General features: G+C 54.7%; 1 protein-coding gene across 1 annotated transcript; it reads right to left on the bottom strand.

The window, feature by feature from the left end:
• Positions 1–1,757: 1,757 nt before the first annotated feature.
• On the bottom strand, positions 1,758–9,466 carry P2RY6 (pyrimidinergic receptor P2Y6). Its single transcript, XM_074933129.1, has 2 exons — positions 9,415–9,466; positions 1,758–2,840 (listed from the first exon to the last, which is right to left on the bottom strand). Exon 2 carries the CDS (start codon positions 2,781–2,783, stop codon positions 1,791–1,793), a length of 993 nt encoding a protein of 330 aa, XP_074789230.1. The 5' UTR covers positions 2,784–2,840; positions 9,415–9,466; the 3' UTR covers positions 1,758–1,790.
• Between the last annotated feature and the right edge of the window lie 7,363 nt (positions 9,467–16,829).

Below are 16,829 nucleotides of genomic sequence, written 5' to 3'. Positions count from 1 at the left end.
CCATACGGCATCTGGTCAAGTATAAAGCTGGGAAGAAGGAGGAAGGGTGTGGAGGGGTCACCCTTGGTCCTCCGAGGCAACCACTACACATAACAGAGTCCTGCTTCCTGAGAAGGCCCCACATTGCCTGTTCATGGGAAATAGAGAATAAATCTGTTTTCTTTTTTCGATTCCACACGCAGACCTTGCTTTGCTTTTGCTTTCCTTACATTAAGACTGCTTTTGTTTTACCCACAAGGGCTGGTTTGTTTTTTTTCTATCTTATTTTCTTTCCCCCCCTTATTTGCCCCATTATGTGGGAGGGAAGTGACAGAGCGACCTGGTGGGTACCTGGGATTTAGCCAAGGTCAAACCACCACACCAGGTACCCGAGGAAGAGACCGTGTGCTTGCGGGGAACAAGTCGGAATGAAGTCGTGTGCTTGGCTGGGTGCAAGCAGCCAAGCCAGAGTGATGTTCATCCCTCAAGATTTGAAGCCGATTGATAAATCAGCTTAGACATGATTATTATGCACAGACGACCTGTGAGAAACGCAGCAAAGCCTATATATATAATTATATATATATATATATATATATATAATTATATAGGGCTACAAACCTTCCCCTGCTTGACTGTATGATATGTATGTACATATAGTGGGTGTATATACGTGTACATCTCCATCTGAAAACGGCGGGGAGGTTTATTCTCTACATCCTATATGTTAAAGAAGACTCACAGAGCAATTAGTGGTATATTGACCCCGTGCTGCGGAAGCAAATCCCTCCTTGCTGGGAGGGAGCAGCGTCCTGACGGAGGCTGTGGAGAGCAAAGCTCAAGTCCCAACCCAGTGTGGGGGCTGTGGAGAGGCCAAGCCAATGGTGGGACGTGAGGTGACATGGCCAAGGACACCGAGTAGCTCGGTGGCGTGGGTTTCCCGACTCCAGACATTGTGTCCCGGTGTATTGGCTCTGATTCTGGTGGATTCTGGTTGGGAGGTGACAGTAGGGTGCCAAGGATGCCAGGATGAGCCAGATTTGGGGTACTGGGTTAAGCAGGGAGCTGGATCCGGATGATGCTGAAGGTCCCCAGCCACATGACAACACTGGTGGCTTGTGTTTAACCCAGCCCATGGTCATCGCTTGAGTGGGAAATCCAGCATAGGTGGCCCAGTTGCCCTTATATGCCCCTTCCTAGTTCCCAGTCTGTCCAGGGATGTTCTCCCAAGTGGTACCAGTGAGCCCATGTCCCTTACTGGTGTGACTCTATTCTGGGGACCAGGGGATAGGGATATCCCCACTACTACTCAAAAGAAAGGTCCGTGACACTGATTTTGAGCTGAAGAAACACACAGTCCCGTGTTCCCCAGACACGTTTGAGCTGAACTAAACCCTCCCCGGCCTTTGCATGGCCCCATCAGGGAATCTTGAAATGAGAAGGGGGGGGAAATTGCCCCCCAGCAGCTTGCTCTGAGCCAAGCACTGTGTCCTCCATGGTCCCACCATGTTTTTCCATGATCCCACCAGTGGGTTTTATTGCATCGGTAGCTTGACCACCAAGGAAACTTGGTGTTAAGCTGCTCAAACTGAGCGACCGAGCCGGAGAGAGGACACTGGATCTGCACCGTGATGGGGTTAATACTGCACTGCTGCAGGCTGGAGATGGGATAAAAGTGCTGAAAGCATGGGAGAGGCCTTCTCCTGTCCTCTGGCACATGCTCAGCTGAGGCCATTTCTGCTCCGTGGAGCTTAAAGCCAAAATTTCTCCATGCCAGGTCCTGGTGACACCGAGGTGGCCCTTGTCCTCACCTAGGAGCCGTAGGTAATGCAATGGTCATGCCGCCATTTGGAGCTCATCTTGTCGAGGAGGTAACGGGTGCTCTCGCGAAACTTGCGTTGGGTGAAGTAGAAGAGGATGGGGTCGAGGACGCTGTTCATGCTGGCGAAGGGACGCGTGCACTTGTAGGCGATGGCAAACGCCTGGAGATCCGGGCAGGGCAGGACGGGTGAGGAACGGACGATCAGGTAGATGGTCTTGGTGAGGTGGAAGGGGAAGAAACTGATGGAGAAGACAATGACCACGATGATGATCATACGTACGGCTTTGTCCTTCCTCTTGTGCACCGCCAAGCCAATCAGCTCGTCCTTCTGGCACAGGATCCGGGCCATGTTGCAGTAGCAGGCGAGGATTGCCACGAAGGGCAGCAGGAAGCCGGTGACAGTGAGGGTGATGCCGTAGGGGAAGTAGGCGGAGGAGCGATCCGGTGGGCTCAGGTCGTAGCAGACAGTCCGGTTCCTCTGGGTGCCGGTGGAAGCGAAGAGGAAGGTGGGCAGGCACTGAGCGATGACGATGAACCACACCGCAGCACACACCAGCCACGTCAGCTTCTTCCCCTTCTTCTTGTGCCATGAGGCCAAGGGGTGGCAGATGCCCAGGTACCGCTGGACACTAATGCAGGTGAGGAAGAGGATGCTGCCGTGTAGGTTGGTGTAGAACTGAAAGCGGACGAATTTGCAGGTGAAGTCCCCGAAAGGCCAATAATCTTTCTGGGTGTAGTTGTAGATGAGGAGTGGGAGGGAGCAGACATAGAGCAGGTCAGCCATGGCCAGGTTCAACATGTAGATCATGGTGCGGCTGAGCGCCTTCCGGGCCACCCAGATCTGCCCGATGACCACGGCGTTCAAGGGCAACCCCACTGTGAACACCACTGAGTAGACCAGGGGCAGCAGGATCTGCTTGAACTCCTCATGGAAGGTGCATGAGTTCCTCCCGGTGCCCATGAGGGCCGTCAAATTGGCCATGGTGGTGGCCCCCCACCCGTCAGTGTCCTCTCTGCTGGTATGGCCCCTCAGAAGCACCTGTGAAGGACAAAGGGGATGGTTGGTGACTCAGCTGTGTGGTGTCACATCCACCCTAGAAGGATGAGCCAGGCCTGGGGTGTGTGTGACCCCGTAGCCCCATCCTTCTGGGTGGGGGCAGCCCCCAGTGTCCAGGCTGGGGTATGAAGGGAGGGAGAGCAGCCCCAAGGAGAAGGACTTGGGGGCTGGGGGTGGAAACTGCCTGTGAGGCAGCCCCGTGCGCTGGCAGCCCAGAAAGGCCCCGTGTGCTGGGCTGCACCCAGAGCAGGGGGGGCACAGGGCCAGGGGGGGATTCTCCCCTCTGCTCCGCTCTGGGAGACCCCCCTGCAGGGCTGGGTCCAGCTCGGGGGCACCAACAGCAGAAGGACACGGACCTGCTCCAGCGGGGCCAGAGGAGGCCACGGAGATGCTGGGGGGGCTGGAGCCCCCCTGTGAGGACAGGCTGGGAGAGTTGGGGGGTTCAGCTGGAGAAGAGAAGGCTCCGGGGAGACCTTAGAGCGGCCCCCCAGGGCTGAAAGGGGCTGCGGGAACGGGGGGAGGGACTCGTCATCGGCGGGGGGGTAGGGATAGGATGAGGTTTTAAACTCAGAGGGCAGATTTAGATGAGATCTGAGGCAGAAATTGTTCCCTGTGAGGGGGGTGAGGCCCTGGCACAGGCTGCCCAGAGAAGCTGTGGCTGCCCCCTCCCTGGAAGGGTTCAAGGCCAGGTTGGATGGGGCTTTGGGCAACCTGGGCTAGTGGAAGGTGGCCCTGCCCGGGGCAGGGGGGTTGGATTAGGTGACCTTTAAAAGTCCCCTCCACCCCTAACCAGTCTGTAATTCGATGATTCTAAACCACGCTGATGGCTTCAGGGGTCCGTCAGGAAGGTGAAGGGGGAGTCAGTGGGACCGTGCGGGGTGGTGGCACACGGGACAGCGTGGGACATCATCACCGCCACCTCAAGTCCGCTTCCTCTGACACTTACACCCCGTAGGAAGGTTTACACAAGGCCAAACCACCCTCACCGTGGTGTGGGAGAGGAAATTGCGGTGCGGCGTGCTGTAGCCTCCGGCACGGCTTCCTCCTCCTCTGCAGGGGGTGCCAGAACCCTTCAGCCAGTCACCCGAGCTTCGGGAGATGCCACCTGCACTGAGCCCAGCACGACCCACAGAGGTTTGGTGGTTACATTCGTCCGGGAACCGAGACTGGTGACAGTCTGGTCCCGGAGTTTTTCGGGTTTGCGGGCTAAGGGAGCCCATCCACGCGGCCTCCGGGCTGCTCTGAGCTGAGGAAGAGGCCATCTGCTCCTCTCAGAGGCTTTTCTCAGTGGTCCTACAGCACGAAGAGACCCCGGTCACGTCACTCGGCCGAACCCCTCGCTGTGCCACCCATGGGTGCTCCACGCTCCGAGGCTGCAGCCGCCCAGACGCGGGCAGAGCTGCTTCTCCTTCCTCCTCTCGCTTCCTCCGTCCACACTTGCTCCCCCCTGCACGCCCCGGCGGGGACGAGCTTGCCTGGAAATGGGGTGGCCGGTGTCCCCACGGCAGTTGGGAAGGGAAACTGAGGCAGGGAGATGGGTGGCCAAGCTCTGGCAAAGTCCATGGGACAGAGGGGACTTGGGGGGAGCACACAAGTCCAGGGGCCACCCCCTCAGCTCGTGCCACTGTGGTGGCCCCATTTCGGGTCTTCAGGGATTTACCAGCCTCAGAGCAGAGCTTGGCCATGGAAATCGGCTTGGGAAGAGTGTTGGGGACACAGACAAGGCTCCCCCATTTTTGGGGGTGCTCCGGACTTGTAGATCAATCTGCCCCTGCTCTCCCTGCTGCCACATATCTCTCCTGGCATCCACTGAGTCCCCCTGCACCCCACTGAGCCCCCCGCACCCTGCGGAGCCTCTCTGGTACCCCAGTGAGCTCCCTTCACCCCACCGAGCCACTCTGGCACCCCACTGAGTCCCCCTGCACCCCACTGAGCCCCCCGCACCCTGCTGAGCCCCCTGCACCCCATTTAGCTCTCCCTGCAAAGTGCTGAGCCTCTTTGGCACCCCAGTGACCCTCTCTGGCACCCCACTGAGCCCACTGCACCCTGTTGAGCCCTCCCCCACACCCTACTGAGCCCCTCTGGCACCCCACTGAGCCTCCCTGCATCCCGCTGAGCCCTCTGACACCCCACTGCACCCCACTGTCACCCCAGCTCCGGGCAGTCCCAGTACCCACCTCTGCCACCTCTAAGCCAAGTAGTGCCCCCAGGGCTGTGAACCACCTCATCCCCTGGGACCCCCCAAACCTCCCGTGAGCCCCAGGGGCAGCCCCCACGCTGGGCACCCACAGGAGCCTCTGCCACCCCACATGTGATCACAGGAACCCCGCTGTGACCCTCGGAACAAGGTGGCCAGCAAGAGGCAAGCAAGGCCTTACCTGTTGGGGTGCCACGGGGTGATGGGGTATGCCACAGGGTACCGGGACCCACTGTTCTGCCCAGCACCCCGGAAAATCTGTGGCTTCTGGGGTGCTGTGCTGGCCCCATTGAGCAACGCTTCCCATTTCCACCCAACAGCAGCACCCCGAGGCGATGGGGAACAGAAACCTGGGTGGCACCGTGGGCACTGCATGGCACGGCACGGCATGGCCCTGCGTGGCCGTGTGGGGATGGCGTGTCACAGCCCCATCCCGGCTCCATGCATCCCCGTCCCCTACACACATAGGTGGACCCCCTATACACACACACGCAGGTTGCCTACACGCACAGACATGCGTGTGCACGCTCCCATGGACGCGCTCTACACGTGTGCACAGATGCCCCCCCCCGTGCACCCACAGTGCACCCCAAAGAGAGCCGTACCCGGACACCAAGGGACATCCAGAGCTGGTAAATGCCACCCGGGTAGGGGGTGTGCCCCAGACCTGCCTTGGGGATGTCAGGATGTGGCCGGTTGAGGCCATCAGCTGTGTCACTACATCCATGAATTTTTGGCTCTTTCCCCCCATTTTGGGGTCTTTTCCCTCATTTGGGGTCTTCTCCCCCATTTTTGCCTCCTGCCAAGGCATCTGGGGACAGCTGAGGTCACCTGGCATGGTGACATCAAGAGGAGGAAGACGCTTCAGTTGCCTTGTCCCCTCTTGCTGCAGAGACACAAGGGAAACTGAGGCACAGGCACTGGGTTTGGAGCACACCAATGTGGTTCATGCCCCATTTTAACAGATTTTCTCCCCAAAACACCCCCTGGAAGGATGTTAGGGTGCTTGCAGTGGACTGCTAAATGACATGCCCAAGGCTACATAGGCCATCAGTGGCGGAGGGCACCCACAGCCGGTGCTGAGCCAAAAATATAATGAGCAGCTGAAGAAACAAGGGACATTCATTCCCCCCCGCCAAAAAAAAAAAAAAAAAAAAAAAAAAGGCAAATGAGAAAAGAAACCTTTTTGCAAGAGGGAAACAGGGCACTGAATCTCAATGCTGCTGGGCTGGGAGGAATAGGAAAGCTGGAAAAAAATCCCTCCTGATCCCAGGAAAAGCCCAGCTGCGGGATGCGCCAAGCACAACCTTTCTATCAGACACTGGAGAATCCCCACCCCCACTGTAACCACTGCTTGAAACTGCCTGCAACCTCATAAATTGCCGCTGTTTCTAATTAACGAAACCACATCAAGACACTCGGCCCCGTCCTGCTGCTGCACCCGTGGCACGTCCCTGGGTCACGATCTAGCCTGGCAGATCATCCAAAAAGCTCCTTTTTTTTCCTAAAATAACTCATGACAGGAATCCCTGGCAGGCCTTGGGGTGATGGGGTGGGCATCTGCCACCCCTAAAAGCCGAAATCTGTGGGATTCTGGGGACACAGTCCCGGTGCCCTGACACCACGGTGATGGGCACCGGGAGAAACCCATTGTGAGAGGAGATTTTGGAGGGGGCAGGGGAGGTGGGGAAGGGGTCCCCTGATGCCACGGTGATGGGCACCAGGTGAAATCCATGGTGAAATGAGACTTGCGGCGGGGGGGAAAAAGGGGGTTCTCATGGCTTCAGGGTGCTCTGTAGGATGGGGTCACCCTTATCCCAGGGCTTTGAGGGGTCTGAGAAGGAGGAACGGGGTGAAGAAAGAGAAGTGCTTTCACACTGCCTCGTGCAGGCCTTTCTCTGGTGAAATTAGCTTTAATTAACACCCTGATATTAAAATGAAGGGGGTTTCGGCAAGCTTGTTACTGTAGGAAAATATCTGGGCTGCTGCTGCCCTCGGATAGGATGTGGGGGTGGCTTCCTCCCTTGGAAACCTTCCTCCTTGGTTCATCCTGCCCTGCGAGGAGACCGCGGCGGAGACGGCTCGGTGGCTTGGTGACAGGGCTGGGGTGGCGGAGGTGGAAGCGAAAGCTCCAGCTCAGCAGATGTCAAAAGGGATGAAGGGGGGATGCTCCCGCCCTGCTTGGCCAAAGCCACAATGTCCCTGTCCCCAAACACCGCCTGGCTGGGCCCAAAACACCTTCAGGTGCCCGTGGCTGTGTCCCACCTGGCCCAGGCTTGGGTGTTTTAAGGGAAATCTCTGTTTATTGAAGCCCAAAGGTGTAATGATGTGGCCAAATTGGGCTGGAGTGACATTTTCGTGGACATGTGGGGCAGGGAGCAGGGACGGTCGCGCCGGTGATGCTGAGTGGCTCTGCCACTGATGTACTCTGTCCTCGGGTGACTCCCTTCACCTCCCCACACTTTGATGTCCCATCTCTAAAATAAACCAACATCTCAGGGATGCTCTGAGCAAGCCGGGCAGCGTTTTCCTGCTGGAAACGGGAGATGCTGGGGACGGGGAAGGTGCAATGAGTTGGCCTGGTCTCAGCTGGCAGCATGGGCTCTGGCTGGGCTTGCATAAACCCATACGTATAAACACACAATCATACAGGCACATACACAGCCACACGTTCCCCCACGAGCACATACATATGCACGAGCATATATGTACCAGCACATACACCTCCGTATAAATACACCTTTATCCATACATACCTCTCTATAGCTATACCTCCATACATAAAGGCACCTCTTTACATATATACCTCTTTCTATATCTATACTTCCACACACAAATATACCTCTACACATATATACCTCTATATCTATACCTCTACACATAAATATACCTCTACACATACATACTTCTTTCCTATACCTGTACCTCCATACATAAATATACCTCTCTACACATCTACTCCTCTCTCTATACCTTTATACATAAATACACCTCTACACACGTATACCTCTCCCTATATCTACACCTCTACACCTAAATATCCCTCTATACATATATACCTCTCCCTATACCTCTATACTAAATATATATCTAAACAAATATACTTCTTTCTGTATCTATAGTTCTACACATCAATACACCTCTACACATATATACTTCTTTATCTATACCCTCTACATAAATATCCCCCCAGACATATATATACAAACATATATATGGCTCTACATGCACCTATATACGCCCACATTTCTCTGCACATATCTATAGAAATATATATGTCTCCACAGACACATATATACGAACTTCTGTACCTATATACACAAATAGATGTCTCGGAGCACATGGACTCACACACGTATATACATAACTCCATCCATCCATACACAAATGTATTTATGCTTCTATACACACGTCTAGGCACATATACACAAATACATTTCTAGTTCTGCGTGTATATATGTGCAAATCCTTACAGATTTATACAAAAAGGCAGAGGCCAGGCTCCTGGCACCCACAGCAGAGGTGCTGGGGAAGACCAGGTCCCTCGAGCAGGATGCTCCGGGAGGTCCAAGCGCATCCCGGGCGCACCCAGACGGTGGGAGCAGAGGGTCTGGGGTGAACCCACCCGCGGAGCTCTGCACCAGCCCTGCCCTGGGGTTCACGGCGTGATTTGAAGCCCTGCTCCGCTGGAAAAGCTGTTAAACCTCCCCAGAAAGTTGCAGCTGTGGTGTGGGGTGGCTTTGGGACCAGCCTAGAGCCCAACCACAGCACCAATGCTCTCCGGCTCTGGCCCTGTCCTCTCCAGCTCAGCCTCATCCTGCCCACTTCGGTCTAATCTGCTCAGGTCCGATCCCGCCTGGTTCACACTGACCTGCTCTGGTCCCATCCTGCCTAGTTTGGTCTGACCCTCTCGGGTCTCATCCTGCCCGGTCCTGTCTGACCCTTTTGGGTCCCATTCTGCCCAGCTCTGACCCGCTGGGAACCCATCCTGCCCAGTTTGGTCGGACCTACTGGGGGTCCCATCCTGCCCAGTTTGACCAGACTCTCTCGGGTCCCATCCTGACCCGGGCTTGTCTGACCCTTTCGGGTCCCATCCTGCCCAGCTCGATCTGACCCGTTGGGGTCCCATCCTGCCCAGTCTGGTCGGACCTACTGGGGGTCCCATCCTGCCCAGTTTGACCTGACCCTCTCGGGTCTCACCCTGACCCGGATCCTGTCCAGTCCGGCCCCATCCTGCCCGGTCCTGTCTGACTCTTTTGGGTCCCATCCTGCCCCATCCTGCCCTGCTCCCTCTGTCCCCCTCGGGTCCCATCCTGCCGCCGTTCCGCTGGTCCCGTCCCTCCCGTACGCGGCACTTACCGGCAGCGGGATGCGGCAGGGCAGCAGCGGTGCTCAGCGGCCGTGGTCCCCGTGTCCCCCCCTCCCCTCCCCGCCCGCTGCCGCCCGCCGCCGGCCCCGCTCCGCCCCGGGGCCGTCCCGCTCCGCCCCGCTCCGGCCCCGACACCTGCGGGACGGCCCCGGAGGGGGGGGGGGGGGGGGGGGCTGGGGAAGGGTCACAGCTGGATGGGGACAGGGGAACATCTGGGCTGGGGGCCTGCCAGCTGTAGGGGGGGGCTGTCATGCAAACATCTGTTTTGGCATCATGGGTGAACAGCTGTATTGAATGGGGTGTTGGGCGGGGGGGGGCGGCCTGAGTGATTCCAAAAACCACAAAAATGGGATTTATAGGGTGGGGGATGCTCCAGCCAACAACTGGATTGTCCTGGCCGGAGGTTGGGAGCTGCTGGAGCCCTCGGCGAGCAACTGGGTGTTGGGGACAGGGTCTCCCCGCGGCACCGGGTGGCAACCGAAGGTGTCGGTGGCTTCGGAACTCATTAACCAGGTGGTCAAGCCTGGGCGCTTCCTGAGCAGGGCTATTAAAGAGCAATAAGGAAAGGAACCCCGCGGGGACGTGGTGGATATGAAAGGGCCGATGCATAAATAGCCCAGGGATGCCGGGATTACACGGGATGACCGGCTTGGCCCTTCCTTTCCCTGGAAGCCCAAGTTTGCCCTCCAAAATTGTTCCCCTCCGTCTTTTTGTAGGGGTTTGTGGTGGGTCTAGGTAGAGGGGAAAGGCAAAGGGGTGCCGGGATGACGGAGCTCCATGAGGGGTGCGAGCGTTGAGCCATGCACCCCCAAATATGAGGTGAGGAGCTTTGGGCAGGGGCTCGGCTTCACGGTGTGGGATGGGGAGGTGGAATGAGGTACCACAGTCCATCTGGATCCCACCGGCGCCTGCGTTACGGAGGCCAACGCAGGCTGTCATCGATCCTGGCGCGAGCCCGCGGCCAAGCCGGGTAACGGAGCCACGGGGGAGATGGGCTCTGGCAGGAGCCGCCGTGAATATTTGCAACCACAGCCAGGCTGGAGCCATCACCCTTTTCCTGGGGCTGCCCGGGCTTGTGGGGTTGGGTTGGCGATGGCTCGGTGCCCTTGTGAAATTCCCCGCTCCCTCAACTGCCACAGAGAGACGGAAACTGGGGGGAAAAGTGTCTTTCTCCAGAGTCGAGCAGAAAACACGCCTTGTGCAAACAAGCCCAGCAGCCTGAGATGGGGAGCCCAGGGCTTTCCGCAAGCATCTGGGGAATGTCAGCTGAGAACGGGCACAGCTCACTCCTCCGATGAGCCACCAGTGAGAGCGCTTATCCCACCTCCAGTGCTGCCTCTGTCTTCAGGCTAAACTGGTGAAAAAGAGCTGGTATCCTCCTTCCTCCTGGCACAACGGGTGTCCTTGCAGGTCCCCAAGGTGAACGCCTTGTAGCCACCTGTCCTGCTGTGAGGACACTGTAAATAGTGGAGGGAGTGTTAAAAAAATAAAATAAAATAACGGCTCCTGGCTGCCTGCCAGCCCCAATCACATCCACCAAGCCCGGTAGCCAGACCCGTAACTGCAAGCCCAGCCCTACAGCACCTGGAATAAACGGGAACCCCCCCCCCCCCCCCCCAAATTACATTTAGGGGTTGAGCGGGGATGGGAGAGGGAATTTTGGAGGCAGTGGCAAGGCTAAAAAAGAGATTTCAAGCAAGGCATCGTTTTTACACCTTTTTTATTCATGCAAAAGGCAGGCGGAGCTCATTGGGAAAAATAATCAGGGAAAGGGAATAGCCTGGGTTCCTCTTGGAGTCTCACCGATTGAATTAATCCTTGGCAAAAAGGCCTGGCACGGTGGCTGGATTTGGCCTCGTGAGACTCTTTGACCGCCTGGTTTCTCTTCCTCCGGCTGGATGTTGCCAGTAATCACATTAACGGCTGATTCCAGGCGACCTTTGCCGCTGCTGCCCGAGGTAATTGCACCATCCCACCGGGCTCCGAGTTTCCAGGCACCGGCGGGTCACAGGATGGTGCAGATGGAGACAGGAGCATCTGCCGGGGAGGCAGCCGGGAGCTGGGACCGTGCTCCTCCAACCCACACAAAATTCTTGTTGGAGGCAAAAAGCAGCATTTTTCAAATGCTGAGGCTTCACGAAAAGCCTCAAGGCAGGGGTGTCCCCACCACCAGACGCTGGGTGTCCCCGTGGGGAGGGTCCTGCAGGGCTTTCAGGTTGTCCCCCAACACAGATGTACGATGGATGAAGGCTGGGTCCCTCCTGCCTCGGGCTCTGCTGCTGCTCACCAGACCGGAGATGCCTTGCATGAAAAATTTAATTACATCTAAAAGCTATTTATAACGGAAATGGAGTTAATTTCTCGTGTCCTTCTGACAACACCAGACTACCAGGGTGGTGGGCCTGGTTGAGCTTGCTCATGAGGAGGTGACATTTGGTGGCAACTTTCTCTTTTTTAACCAGATGGTCCCCCCGGGCTCACCTGCAGACATCTGCTACCCCAGCACCTGCCTTTGAGTCCTCAGATTTTTGTCAGAGAGGGTGTTTTGTGGAGAAAGTCTCATCTCCTGAGGTCCGCTCTGATGGTGCCTCCATCCTTTTGCTGCGATCAACGTTCACCACAGTCAAACCAGTGCAGCTATCTGGGGTGAAAGCCCTGACAGAAGAATACAAGTCTCGGTGTGGACCTCTGTGTTGGAGAAATTGGTCAACCTCCATTGCCATGATGGGTCCCAGGCCCACATTTCTGGCCATTTTTGGTGATGATGTCCCAGAGGCAGCCCATGAGTCCAACGCAGCTACTCTGCCAGGGCTCCAAGGCAGTGCCAGGAAAACTTGGCTTTGATGGGAATTCAGGCAAAAAAAGCCTTGGCTTTGCTCCAGATGCGAGCTGACCTGCTGTTCCTATGCATCAGCGTTTCTCAAGAAGGGTGTTTCAGCTCATTTTCCTTTCCAAACTGCTTTCCTAGAGCCCTGCGGACATCAGCAGAGGAGGAAGGGGTTGCTGAGTCTCTCCTCTTCCAGCACGTAGATGATTAACACTTCGATCTTCGCAGGCTTCCTTTCCTCTCCCGGCACACCCCGATGTGCCTCAGGGACTCAAGGTCACTTTTGCTCATTGGTTTTCCTGGGAATCCTCAAGAATCAGTGCAGAGCACGGGGATCCAGGCATGGGTGGTATCTTAGACTCCAGCTGCTTCATCCATGACTTCAGCAGAAGGAAAGTGGTGGGTGCTTGGGAGGTGGCTTGGGCACAGGAGACCTTGTTTTTCTGTTGGTGAAACAGGCTGGGAAGGGAGATTTTGGGACTCACTTCTGGGAGTTTTAGAGGTGGGAAATGTCAGGGCATGAGGGAGGTCTCATGATGGAGGTTTCCAAGATGGGCCGTCGAACTTTGTAGCCACCTTTGAGAGGTCTTCTCCACCCCCACTGCTAGGAGGGTCTGCAAAGGGGGACATCACCGACACTCACTGCCTCATCCTCACAAATAATTGCACTTTTTCCCTTCGAGGACAAAACTGGGGCCTAGAACAGGGACATCTCTGAGTTTTGCATGGTTGGGTGGGAATCAAACGCATCCAGGTTTGCCACCATCTCTCATGCAGCTTCTTCCCCTCCTTCCCATGTCAGCAGATCACCCAGTGCTTTCGGGTTTTCACCCCTCTGTGGGTCTTCCCATCCCGGGAGAGCCCCGAGCTCCTGAGGCTCAGCACAGCGATGGCCATGTCAGTGTTCTCACCAACACACCTTTTCATAAACACCCATCCTTCCCATCCCCCGTGATGGGAGACCGTGGTATGGAGCAGAAGTGCAGCCCAGCATGGAGCTCCACCATCACAGTGCTGGGAGAACTGGGCTCTGCCAGCAGCCCCAGGGATGGGTGCAGGTGTCAGGTGATAATCAAAGGGTGCCCAAAAGCAGGCTCAGATCCCCCTGAGGACCGGTAGGATCTGGCTATGTTGCCGGGTGCCCAGAGGGTGATGGAGGAGCATGCCATGTCCCTTTGGCTCTCCGCCTTCATGCTCCTGTGCTTTCCAGAGGAAGGAATAAGGAGGCCAAAGTGCAGGAGACCTGCCGGTACCTTTGGTATTTTCCATCCGGGAAAGATTTAAAATAACTTCCCTCGACTCACTGCTGTTTCCTCGATAGCTTGTTTGTTTTGGCTGTTGGACCAGAGAGAGTTCTCCAGCTGGAGAGTTTCCCATCTGGGAAACGATTGCCCCCAAGTTACAACCAGGGGCGAAGGGTGGAAATGTTGATGGAGATGCCTGCTTTGGGGCTACCACCATCCCAGCAGGACCACACACCCAAGCACATTCATAGGGTGACAACAGTTATTTTAAGGTTGAAAACCAGCATCTCGGGTCTGAGTCAACCAGAAGAGCTCCATGATCATGGTCCACCGCTGTAAACCAGGGCCAAAGTGTCCCAACTTGCCACGACGTGCTGCCGCAGGAGCAGATTGTCACCGGCCTCATGGCCACCCAACACCTGGGTCTTATGGGTGGGTGGAGGCAGCACAAGGGCAAGACAGGCAAATTTCTCACTCAATTGAGTGTGAGTCACCAGGAACACAACAATTTTGTGCCCCTCAAATTTAATGCTTTGCATTAAAAACTACTGGTTGGTGCAACTTGTCGTTGCTTCCCCAGGAACCCCGTGCTCGGTTCTGCTGCTCTTGCAGCAAGTGATAAGGGATTTTGAGGGTGGTGAGTTCACTCAAGACTTCCAAGCCACGACTCAAATCTCCCAGCTGGATGGAAATGCAAATTTTAGTCCGTGCAATTAGTCTGTGCCTTTCTGAAATGGGAATTTTAAGTCTCTCGCAGCTCTTCTTGCTCGTTAACACCATTAAATGCAATGCTGTTGACTCAGGATGTCCATCACCTTGTCAAGGGCTGTGAGGGTGTGGTGGAGACCCTGGGGACTCCTGAGCAGCCAGAATAACACCCAGACATGAGGTCCCCATAGGGACCAAAACCTTCCAGGAATTAAAGCTCAGAGCATGGACCATTTGCTTCCCAGGACCACGCAAGGACCCACTCAACTCTTGAGCTGGTTCTCGTTTGCCTGAAACTGGGTCCATCACACTCAACCACTGCTGCAAATATTGAAGCCACTGTGTCCTGTTGCTTCTCTTGTAAAGGCGACCAAACTGGACATTTATTTTGGGAAAAAAAAAAAAAAAGAATTGTTTCATGTCCGACATTGTCGGTGAAGTATTCTGTGTGGAGCAACTCACGTGTTCTTGCTTCTCACTTTCGGTTCTGCTTCTTCAAAAATCACACCATGCCCTTGAAGAGAGTGAAAGCAGAAGCCATGTTCCAAGAATTTGTTTTTGGAAAAGAGCAGAATTACAGAAACAAAGCAAAATTTAGACACAAGTTTTCTCTTCCGCCATTTATGGGTTGGCAAAAAAAACCCCATCAGGGCTTGAAGTTTCTATTCAGCTAAACCAAATGTGGTGGTTACATGTTATAGGAAGATTTTGGAGATATGCCTGATATTAATACTCCTTGATTTATGGATAACAGGTTATTCTGCGCTGCTTGCTGGGAGATGACTGAAACGCGGCTTGCTGGAGGCTTTACCAGGAGCATCCCCACAGAGGGGCCATTTCGTGTCCTCCATCCTCAAATGGGATGATTCCCGTCTTTTTCTTCTCACCTAATCCACCAGGAAACCCCTTGCATCCTCTTTTCTGCAAGCAGAGGAGGACTCGAAACGCCAACAAACCCACTCAAGTCGTGGTATAGGGTTTGCTTTAGGTTATGGGCAACATTACCCCTACAGCAGCAAGAATTAGGGGTCTGGGGCCAGCTCGGTGCCCAGGATAAGGAAGGAGACAGGAATAGCTTCCCAGGATGGACTCAATTTTTGCAGGGACACGGTCTTCATGCAACGGTGCTGGAAGCAGTGTTACCCTTGGCAGCATCTTTTAAACAAACCTCAGAGCAGAGCCGGTGCCCAGACGTTTTGTATAAACACTGGGGTGAAACTATAACAAGGAAAATACAATCCTGGGGGGTCCTGGCCATCAATTGTCTTGGTTTGGGCAAAACCAACCATGCTTGCTGCACCTTCTCTTTCGATGTGGTGCCTTGCAAGTGTTTGGGTTTTTGGGTGCTGCAGGGATGGGGGGTGATATTTGGGTGCCTGTCGGGCACAGGAATGTGGCCAGGAGATGTCCACAGATGCTCGAGAGATGCTGATGTGGTGGTCAGGTGCATCCCTGGGGGGTGGTAAGACCATCCTGAGCAAGAATATTTGCACCCATCACTGCTGGGAGCTGGAGGGTGGCCCAGCGAGCTCCTGGGGCATTGCTGTGGTGAGCCCCATCCGTGCCTCAGTTTCCCCAGTTGCACAAAAGAGTGAATACCCAGTTTCCAGCTAACACCTAGAAAACACTCCAGGACCCTCAAACAGGGGGGTTGTACACCATGTCTGCTAGAGGTGAAACCCTCTGGATCAGCAGGCAGGGCCCTCCTGCCCTCACCCTGCCTGTCCTGCGTCACCCAGGACGCCCGAGACCTGCCCAAACTAAAAATGTTCAAGCAGGTCGGTCCCGTCGGGGATGTGTTGCAAAACCAAGGCGGCAGCGAGGTTCTGCACATCGGCGGGGAGGGAGGAGGGGAATTGGATGGCAAACAAGATCAGCTCGTTCCTCTCGTGCTTGCGTGTGCTGGCAGGCAGCGCAGGCAGCGCTCTGCTCGGGCAGTGCAGGCAGCAGTGGGCGACTTAACTCACACCAGCGTGCTGTGCTAAGGTTTGTTTTCATTTAACTATTTTGTTTTATTTTACTTTATTTTATTTTATTTTATTTTTAATATAATTTTAATTTTAATTAATTATTTATTTTTTATTTTATTACTTCTGTTCTACTCTAGTCTAGTCTAGTCTACTTTATTCCAAAATTATTATTTTATTTTTTTTCTCCATGTGGACACTGCCAGACAGCTTAGATCCAGCTCCAGGCTCAGGGCAAGACAGACATACAGCATTTTTAAACCCCTTTATTTAGGCTGGGAGCCTAGATGTGGATGGGTTCCTCTCTTTCCGTGCACATCAAACCAAGAGCCCTGATCTCAGCAGGATGGCAGTTGCTCTAATATAAACTTTAGGGATAAAGGCCTGGATGAGTCTTAGGCATAAACAGAAAAAACCCCTTGAGAATTAAATGTAATTTAATATATCCAGTAATCCTAGGCATTCTCACTTCCTTCCTGTTATTATCTATCTGACATGATCTTCTATTCTTGGATCCTCAGAAAAATTTATTCAAAGGAAAACTGAACAATAACAAACATGAGATGAAAATAAAACCAGAAAAATAACGGGAATAATTGTCAAGAAGCTGGTTGGGCTTCCAGGAAGGTTAGAGGAGAATCTCCTGCCTGGGGATGTGA

This window comes from Athene noctua, chromosome 1 (genome assembly GCF_965140245.1).
Source record: "Athene noctua chromosome 1, bAthNoc1.hap1.1, whole genome shotgun sequence".
NCBI classification, from domain to species: Eukaryota; Metazoa; Chordata; class Aves; order Strigiformes; family Strigidae; genus Athene; species Athene noctua.
The sequence above is the reverse complement of the archived record's forward strand: the minus strand, read 5'-3'. Positions and strand labels throughout refer to the sequence as shown.